This window comes from Microtus oregoni, unplaced genomic scaffold, assembly GCF_018167655.1.
Source record: "Microtus oregoni isolate MIOR12 unplaced genomic scaffold, Mior012 000002F_ref0000024, whole genome shotgun sequence".
NCBI classification, from domain to species: Eukaryota; Metazoa; Chordata; class Mammalia; order Rodentia; family Cricetidae; genus Microtus; species Microtus oregoni.
Genome location: NW_024543061.1, coordinates 28,704,568 through 28,714,906, shown reverse-complemented (window position 1 = coordinate 28,714,906; position 10,339 = coordinate 28,704,568). Strand labels below are relative to the sequence as shown.

The following is a 10,339-nucleotide window of genomic DNA, read 5'->3' as shown; positions in this document are numbered from 1 at the left end:
CTGGGAGGTGGGAGAAGAGAGATGAAGGAGAGAGACAGAAATCAAGTTGCTTGTTCGTGGATTTTCCTCCAGCAAAAAGTCTAAGTCCTTAACAAATCCTTAGGGTTGATAAACAAATACACGGATGTTTGCTTTCGCTATTGCCGATGCTAACTCAAACTTTGCAGAGACATCTGGTTCTTCATCTTCTAAAGGTCAGAGCAGGAGCAGCCGAAGCAACACCAGGTTCCTACCCCCACTCAGGGGCTGACACCAGCTTCGGCCTCAGGGCTGCCAAGAGCAGCTTTTCCACGGTGGCTGCTTTTGCTGATTGACTTTCCGAGTGTGCGCAGCAACTTCCCCATGGGTCATGTGTTTTTCCAAGACTTACAGGAACTCACCCCAGAGAGTCCAGGAAGTTCCCCCTGTGTCTCTAAATGCCTCCTTCAGAATTCCTAAGTCAAAGGTCCCAGGACTGAAACTTTGCCTGTGAGGCTGCCTATGGAGCTGCTGCCTGAATGGTGCTCAAGGGGGCTGGATAAGGAAGAGTGTGTTGGGTCGGGCAGCAAGTAGTGTAGACCTGAGGTTCCAGAGCCAGAGGCAAAGTGAAGGAACCCACTCCTGTGGTACTGGGTGGCAGCCAGGTAAGCAGGGCAGTTCCTTTCTCTTGGGGCTATGAGTACTTCCTGTCTCAGTGACTCTGGGCTCGTTCATGTGACCCGCATGGGCTAGTGGAATGTAAGCAGAGATGAGCATGGGGGCCTGAAATACATTGTTGGCTCTTTACTCCTTTAGTCCCCAGTGAGAAGGACACACTCTGGGTCACCGTGTTTGGTCCTCGGGTATTGACTTTGGATTAGTCTGGGCTGCCTCTTGGAGATCTAAGTGTATATGTACATAATTTGGAATTCAAAAGTGGTCGATTCTGGAAACACACATAGGGGATTTTATATACGTGGCGTAACTAAAGTCTTAGGGCAACCAAGCTTGTCAAGGTGATAAGGGTGGAAAAAGAATCTCCTGGTGGAATCATTTCTTACAGGTTGGGGAAACGAGAAGGAATTAAAGAGGAACCAGAAAGAGAGCAGAAAGAAAGGGGGCGGAAAACCAGGCCAGCCGTGGACCCTGAAGGACAGATAGAAGATTCAGAGTTGTGTGACGGGGCAATGCCCACTTATGTCCGACACTGCAGGCAGGCCAGTGCGGTGATCCTAGAGACCTGACCTGCTGGTTTAGCGACAGAAAAACCACTGGTGTTCTTGAGAAGCCATCCTATGTAGTCCTGGGGACAAGGGCTTCAGATGAGGAATCGAGGAAAGAAAAAGAAGGGAGATAACAGGAAGTTCAACAGCCCTTATTTAAAAAATTCTCAAAAATCAGGCTACAGCCGAAGGAGGAAGTAGCATCAAGAGAGGTTTTTTTTTTTTTGAAGATGTGAGAAACGTTAATGTTGATGGGAAAGACCCAAGAGAAAGAAGAAAGAGGTGATGTAGCTGAGCTAGGGGAGAGGGGAGGGCTCGTGCAGCAGGGAGCAGGAAGCTGGGTCATCAGTAGACAGCATGAGAGGGGAGGAAAATGCACTCAGAGCTGGCCAGTGGGAAGGGAGCAAGTGGGCCTGGATGTGTGGCCTGTATGTGGTGATTATGCAGTGAGGCCTAGGGTCTGCAGGAACCTTCACCGAAGTCCGTGAAGTCCCTCTGTTGATCGCTGCATTTACAGATGAGGGCCTCGAAACAGGAAATAGTCAGAACAGACCCAAAGCTGCACAGCAAGAAAATGGTAAAGCTGGGATGTGAACACCAGCAATCTGTTTCTAGACGCTTTAACTGCTAGGTCATGCTGGCTCCGTTAAAGATGTGAAAGCCTACCACAAGCTGAACTAGGTAGAGTGAAGGCTAAATTAGAGATTGTGGGGTAACTACCGTGTGCCAAAAATCTGTACCAGGGGCCTCTGCAACAACTCAGTACGCCCACGGTCGGTAAGGAGCCCGTTTTTCTGAAGAAGACATGGAGGTCCAGGAAGATTCTTCCAAAGGGGAAGGGAACCTGGGTCATTAACAGTGGGTCTGGTTGTAAATACCACACCATGTACACAAGGTGGAAGAAGCACTAACCCTCTGCATGGTTCTGCCCAGCTGGAATCAACTTTATCAGCGGAGTGCATCCTAGTCCCCCATGCTTCAGGAGCGGGCACCAGGAACCTTTATCCCAAGCAGGTGGGAGCTATGCAGGCCTCACACAGCAGGGATTTTAAAGGATTTTAAAGCTTTCTGCCTGGCTGCCTGAGTACTCTTAGGCACTGAAAGTTTGAGGCAAGAGCACAGGAGTTGAGGCACGTGCTGAGAGCCTTGGGATTCTCTCTCTTTTTAAATTAAAACCACACAGCCTTATGTCACAAACACGCTCTAGCTTTACAAGAATTTCTAAATGTCTTCTGAGGAAAGTGTGCTCATAACGCCACAACGCTGAAGCCACCCACTTCCTCAAAATTGCAAGGAAGCAGACAGTTAAAAAAAAAAAAAAAGCAGAGGCTGTTGTTTATCACAACTTCGCTTCAGTAAGGCCTGAGATTCTTCCGCACAGCGCCCTGCTTCCCACAGGGCAAAGCGTCAACTGGGATATTTCTGGTAAAACTCAACGCAAAGCAAGATGCCAGCCCTGGGGGACTGTGGGTGGGATTAGAGGAGCTTGGGTGCCATCCCCAAGTGACAGATGGATGGACCTTCCGTCTGAGAGAAAGGAAGAGACACGTGGGCAGATCAGCCTGGCACGTAAGAGTGCCCGCGTAGCAATCACTAGGCAGAGCAGGCAGACGAACCGAAGGGAAGAAAAGCCAGAAGGGCACGGACTGTGACACACTGGCCACTTGACCAGCCACTCACCCAAATCGGAAGCAAGATGTCCCTGAAGTTGCCAAGGAACTGGGATTTCAACTTGAAAGCGGAGGCTGCGAAAATAGGTAAGGTCCAGGTCTTTTCCTTCGGGGGGTCCTTATGCTTGAGCGCTCACTATTTGCATGCCGGGCTGTGGGAGCTCAAGTCAGTATGAGCAACAACAATGAGCTGGGTGGAAATTTGCATCCAGGTAGATGTGTTGTCTGAAGTTTCAGCATGCTCTCCTGCCCAGAGGTGGGGTCCACGGATCAAGGGAACTTTGGTGGTCTTAGGCTGTGCCTTGTATTCAAAGTTGAGATTTCATTGATGTCTCTGACTCGGGAAGTCGTCTATCAACTGAATGGCTTCAGTAAGAGCACGGAGATTGCAGTATTTAGTGATTCATCTGTGAGTGAGTTTGGGTGAGTGTCACATTTGTGAGCCCAGGGGTCAGCGAGGGGCTGCCTGCAGGAAGGAGGAGACAGGGAGAATGAGGCAAGAGCATGGAGACTTTTGAAGAATGAGAACAGCGTTGTAGAGGAAGAGAATGTGAGCGAGCTCAGGAGAGGTGAAAAAGACAGACGTGGAGCATTCTGAGATGTTCTGGCTCTCAGCTCATCCTCTTTTCCTCTAACGACGACAATGAAACATTGGCTCAAATCTATTGTTGGTTATTATATAGGTGTCTTTTTGCTTGTTTGTGTTTTAAGACAGGGTCTTGTTATGTAGTTCTAGCTTTCCTAAAACTTGCTATAGAAACTCGTATTCATGGAGACCTATCTGCTTTGCTTCAGTGCTGGGTCATTGACATGGCTTGCATAGCTCATGTTTCTTTTCCTATTAGATTTTATTTTTAAATTGGTCACAGTCAGATGAAACAATTGGGCTGAAAGTGGTCAACTAGGTTACACACACACCATCTACACAGTGAGAGAACTCTATTTTAGACATTGGTGTTAAGGTGCTTGCCGCAGCTTGGAAGGATTTTGCTTGGAGGAAAGTTTAGGCTGATGGTTCGTGGTAGTCGGTGTGTTAAATGGTCCACTGGAAGCTCACAGATGGGAAGCAGGTCCGAAAAAGGGCTTTGAGATTAAACTGAAAGTAAGCCGAGGAGTCATTCATCTTGGTGAGCGGAAGACCGCATTACCAAACAAAGCTGGGACTGTGCTGGGCTCAGTCCATAGATGAGGAGCAGGCAAGCGGTCTCTGCCCTGTCCACACAGACATCCGTGTCTGATGTTCACCCTAAGCTACTCACAACCAGTTTGAAGGTAAAGTCCATGACTGGGTCCCCTTGGAAACGTCCTGCCCTCCCGTGTAAAGGCGCCTGCTCCCCCCATCCATGTTTCAGCTGCAAATGGGAAACGAGAGAATAAACATTAGATTATTTTCAGAGATACAGAAAATCAGCACATAAGATTCTCAAGCCTGGGGTTAGGTGGAGAGGGATTTTAGATTTCTACCACTGATGGGCTCAGGAGGGGACCCTGGGATCCTGCACTCTTGTGAGCATCCACCTGGTGAGCTTCAGCTTCCAGGGCTAAGTGCACAGGTTCGAGTCACTGTACACGCAGTATGGGGGCACAGGTTAGGGTCATTGTGCAGGCAGCACGGGGCACAGGTTAGGGTCACTGTGCACGCAGTACGGGGGCACAGGTTAAGGTCACTGTGCACGCAGCATGGGGCACAGGTTAGGATCACTGTGCAGGCAGCACGGGGCACAGGTTAGGATCACTGTGCACGCAGCATGGGGCACAGGTTAGGATCACTGTGCAGGCAGCACGGGGCACAGGTTAGGATCACTGTGCACTCAGCATGGGGCACAGGTTAGGGTCACTGTGCAAGCAGCACAGGGCACAGGTTAGGGACACTGTGCACTCAGCACTGAACCTAGTGCCTGCACCAGTTGGGCAGGGTTTGTTGACTGAGTGAAATCTGATTATCAGAAGGCCATATTATTCAGTGTTACTCAATAACTTATAAGTACCTAATGTTGAGAAGAGTGTTTGTCGTTACCCATGTCATCTACATGTTTGTCACCATGTGGCAGAGTGTTATACGAACTGGCATCCATTTCATAAGTAGCCCCCTCTGAGGAGAAAGAGCTTGATTCAGTTGTGAGATATTCAGTCCTATCTCCCATGACTAGATAAAGCGGTAGGGATTCATTTGTCTATATGTCCGAGAAGCCATCTCCATAGGAAAGGCTGTGTAATTAGGAGTCTCACAGGGAAGTCAGGGGCTGTGGTTTTCTGTCCTGGGTAGTATGGTGGAGGGGGATCAGGGCTTCTCTGCCTGGACACTGTTGATATTTGTGCCTGGGTAATTCTTATTACCAGGGCTTTCCTGCACACTGTAAGACAGTTGGCAGCATCCCTGACCTCTACCACCATGCACCACAGCAACCAAAAATTTCTCCAGACATTGCCAAGTGTCTCCTGGGGAGAGGAGGCTGTAGTATTTTCCCTGGACCACTGTACCAAAGGGTTACGGTTATAAGGTCATGGGCATTGGAGCCCATACATCATATAGTTCAGTTTTAGGAGGCTTTTGTTAAGATGTGACTTGAAGGGGATGAGAGAAAGTTTAAGAGTTCCAGGAATGGCTCTTGATGGGAAAATGTAAGACCCAACCACTGTGGAGCCCAGCACGGAGCTGCTTTTCCTTTCGGTTCCTCAAATCTTGAGTGCTGAACTAGGGCAGAGGGAACACCAACATCTCTGAGACTGGGGAGGACTCAGCAGCTATGATTTTTTCTCAGAAAATGGAGGGTACCCTTAGAGTAAGTAACAGAACTGCCAGGAGATCCCCACCATGGCCTGGGTGCTCCTGGGACAGAGATGAGAGAACATGATCGAGGCCACCTTACTCTGACCCATCAATCCTAAAGAGGAACAGGAGTTAGAACGAGAGGGTAAAGGCGGTGATCAGGACTTGAGGTGGTGGGACCAGGAGCACATCTTTCTTCTTGAGATGTGGCATTGTCCACCACTTTAGTCTAGCCATTTGGACTATGACAGCCTGCCACTGTCATGTTCACATCTGGTTTTCTAACATGTACACGTTTGTACTCCCTCCCTTCTGCCTCGCTGTGTGTGCCGTGTGTGTATGCGCACACAGAGGTGAGAGATCAATCTCAGCCATCATTCCTCTCACCGGCCTGAAGTTCACGCAGGCTCGGCTGACAGTTAGCGAGCCACACAGATGTGCCTGTCTCTGCTTCTCCAGGGCTGGGATTGCAAACACGAAGCACAGATGGATACATAGATACACAGAAGTGAGCGGATAAAGACATCTCTGAATTACTGAACAGTAGGTAGACAACGCAAATAGTAATACTTGACCTTATGAAAATATATAATCTCACTCTTCAGAGGGTGCAAGTAAGAAGCACCGTGGCAATTCATTCTCATCTACTAAATCAAATAAACAAGAAAACCAGTTAATTCCAAGTGTTGTCCATGACATGATGCAGAGAGGAATCGAGCCATTGTGGAGAAGCGCTTGGCATAGCTCGCCTGAGCTGATGATCCACAGCTCTCCCCATGTCGTCTTTCTCCCCTGAGACGACATCCTAGAGAAACCCTGTGCATGTCAGCAGAGTAATGTGCAGGAGAAATCTGTGTGTTCGTCAGCAAGGGAGTGGTTTAATGCTCGGTAGCATCTTTAAGAGATGGAGCACTGCACAAGAGCAAATAATTATGGTTATGCACAAGTGAAACTGACCAGCAGTGGCTTATTTTGGAGTTCCCAGAAGAGAGAGAAATGCGCTCATATCCAGTTTAAAAAGTACATAGGCTTATAGCAAAACTATAAAGGACAACAGAACTGCATGGCGTAAAATTCAGGGTTATTGCTCTTTTGGGAAAAAAAGGATGGAAACCAGAAGTATGAGGTGTGAAGGTCCTAGCTCAGCAATCTGCACATGTGTGGTTCTATGCCAAATGAACAATACCACCACCTCTTCCAGATACATGGTAAACTATCAAAGACATGCAAGGTTTGTGAGCAGTGGTTAACTATGGGAAAAGGCTTCACCAGTGAGAAGCACTCACACACGAATGTGTCATTACCCTGAGACTTAGACTAATTGCTTAAATTGAATGTCGTGTACAAGGAACAAGTGTTACTGTGTCATTAAAAAAGCCCCTTCCCAAGTGCTTGACCAAACAAGTTGGCCAAGGTCTTCACACAACACAATGATCCTTTAGTAACGGGCTCCAAAGCGCTACGTTGGCTGTAGAGGCTCCCCTGGGCTAGGACCCACCCTTGCTCCCCCACACATCTCCCAGATGTCCCAGGGAACAAGTATTTCTTGAGCGAGCGCCATCATTCTACAGCTGCCAGGTCAGCCTGCTGGAGTTCACCTGGACACTGAGATGCTACTGCTCCCCAGTAAGGCATACTGGCGCCTCACGGTCCAAAGCCACCTGAGACAGACATGTTTGTGAGTTCAGTTTTAGAGATCTTTTTCCACTTGTCAAATGTAACAGATGCCGATCCAGACCAGCCTGCCTCTCGATCACCGAGGTCTATTTTCTGTGGCTCACACCACTGTGCTCCCTGTGCTGAAGATTACCACACAGGCAGCAGAGTCCTGGCTAGAAACACACCTTCCTTCACTGTCACCAAGGGGGGTACTCGGTCCAGGCGCCACATCTGTCTTTCTGCAGAGGTTACATCATTGTCCCTTGTCCCTAGGCTATTGTCAACTTACTTCTAAGTTGTTAATGTTAAGTGGGGGACAGAGCCTTACAGTCAGTTGGGTAATGAAGGCTGAATGTCCCCTCTGGGTTTCCTGCAGTGGTTGCTGGGAGAGGATGGACTTTAGAGGTACAGGGAAGAAACACCTGTTTTCTCCCTACTCACACACTGAGTGTTACCTGCAGACACTTGACAGTCTATACTTCCTGCTAGATTAGGAGCTGAGTGGCAAGGTAGGTGACTCAGAATCCAAGTCTCTTAAATGGGTCTAGGTTGAGATGGCTCTGGCCTGGGCATGACAGCCTTCAGTAGCTCACAGGAGTTCTGCACAGCATGTCTGTCTCACACAGTGCTGTTCACAAAGCATCATCAGAGTCCCGTGGGAGAAAGCCATGGGGATTCTATACAGCAGCAATGCAGAGGATTCGAGGATCTGATGAGAAGGATAAGTTGGTGACAACAGTAACTGGAGGCTGCATTTTCATTTCCTGCCTGCCCAGTCCCCACTAACCACACAGAAACTTTTATTAATTACAAAGTGTTTGGCCTGTTAGCTCAGACTTATTATTAAGTAGCTCTTACAACTTAACTCATTTCTATCATTCTATATTTTACCGCGAGACTTGTGGCTTGTTACCTCCCATCTTGCTTCCCCAGCAGCTGCTTGCATCTCTTTCAATTCTGCCTTCTTTCTCTCTCTATCTCTGCCTGGATTTCCCACCTAGCTATATTCTATCCTGCCCTAGGCCAAAACAGCTTCCTTATTAACCAATGCTAATAAGACATATTCACAGCGTGCAGAAGGGCATCCCACATCAGAATCCCACAACTGTCCTTTTACACACAGGATGGCTTGAAAAAGAAAAACTTTGCATGAATTAGCACCATTTGGGGTTACCTAGGTAACATGAGCTATGACATGGGAGGGCGCAAAAGACCCCAGCTGTGGCCATAGCAACAGAGCCCGAATGACCCCCAGGGGAAACTGAGACATCATGGACACCACAGTAAGGGTCAGGCCATTTAGTTTGGTCCCATCACAGAGGACAGCAGCGAAGTCTTGCAGAAGCCCAGGAAGAACTGAGATAAGAAAGCCACAAGAGAAAAGAGACTTCGCCTGTCCCCCTCTCCTCATCCTGCTTTGTTCTTTGAAGAAAAGACTCTCACAGAATTAGCAGTCAGATCTAGGCAGCTACCCTATGACTTAGGACCCCACGGGTAAGTAGAGGCAGACAGGGAAACAATTGCAAGATCGTGCTGAGAATAGCTGCATGGGTCACAGGGGACGTCACTGAGCCAGAAATCTTCTGCCACCATCTTCTTCTTTATAAGATACTGACCATTATTTCATAAACTTTCTCTGATTATGAACTTTTTTAGCCCAGGGAATTTTTGTACAATTCCGAGTACATAGGTATTTTAAATTGGTATACAATTAGTATTTATTTGGTATTGATTCTTAAACAAAATTCCAATATGTCTGTGGTATACATATAATTTTAGCACTTATTGAAAATGAGAGCACGTTTACAAACTAGTGAGAAAGATTTATTCGTTCATTTCTTGCACAGGGAGTTCAGTCTTGGCTGAATATTTGATTGCAGAACACAGAGGATCTTCAAGGGTTTTCAGAGCTGTTTTAATACTTTGGTTTTATAACTCAATGCTGAGAATACTACTTTGCATAAATATATGATATAAAATGGCTTGGGGCTGGGAAGATGGCTAAGTGGTTAACCAAACTGTCTGCTCTTGCAGAGGACCCAGGTTTTCTTCCCAGCATCCACAGAGCAATTTCCAACCATCTGTAACTCCAGTTCCAGGAGACCAGGTGCCTCTTCTGTCCTCTGCAGCTACCACCCATGCATGTGGCACACATGCATACATGCAGGCAGACACTCATATACACAACATAAGAAAAACAAATCTTTATAAAAATAAAAACGAGACGGCAAAAGTATGTTTAGGGCCATTTCAGAAATTGCTAGAAATTCTGCCCCAATTATAAACCAAAATTCATGAAATGATTTCTTTTCAATGAAACTCAAGTAAGGAACTCAAAGAAGTTTTATTTTTATTTTATTTTATTTGTTTATCTTTTGATTTTTGAGACAGGGTTTCTCCGTAGCTTTTGGTTCCTGTCCTGGAACTAGCTCTTGTAGACCAGAGCTGGCCTCGAACTCACAGAGATCCGCCTGTCTCTGCCTCCTGAGTGCTGGGATTAAAGGCGTGCGCCACCACCGCAGGGCTCAAACAAGTTTTAAAACCAAGCATTACAATACAATCTAATCCAAAACATATTAATTCGATGCTTACATGCTGAGGAAGGACGGTAGGAGAGTGTTTTTTAATTGAAGCATTTTGCTACTACACATTTTTTTGTACGTCTTGTAAAATCCCTGCCATAATTCCGTGATAATTTCAAGTCAGAGTCAGATGTACCGGCAGTGCGTGCTGGTTCTGTGCGACGCAGTCTCGGCGCAAAGGGTGCGTGCTCCGTGTTCAGAACCAAGACCACAGTGCATCCTGGGATATAGCGTAGGTGAACGCCATCGCAAGTACCTCGCATTCATCGTTTGAGTTTGAGTTAACTTTTTGGCCATTGCATATCCAGAAGGTTTTTTACTGTTGCCATATTTTCCACAGCCCCCACATCAGTTACGTGAACCTCCACGGGGCTACAACCCATAGATTAAGAAGCTCTGAGTATAGGGTTTATATTCTTCAGTGAGTCTCAGACTTCCCTTCAGGCCTATGTTAATTTTACTGTGTGGTGTCTCGTG

At 47.2% G+C, this 10,339-nt stretch overlaps 1 protein-coding gene across 1 annotated transcript in view; it reads left to right on the top strand.

The window, feature by feature from the left end:
- Positions 1-2,561: 2,561 nt before the first annotated feature.
- Arhgap25 (Rho GTPase activating protein 25) overlaps positions 2,562-10,339 on the top strand; it is an 82,066-nt gene continuing 74,288 nt past the window's right edge. The window contains exon 1 of the mRNA XM_041637890.1: positions 2,562-2,938. Coding sequence (XP_041493824.1) covers positions 2,878-2,938 — 61 coding nt within the window. The 5' untranslated portion in view covers positions 2,562-2,877. The remainder of the gene's footprint in view (positions 2,939-10,339) is intronic.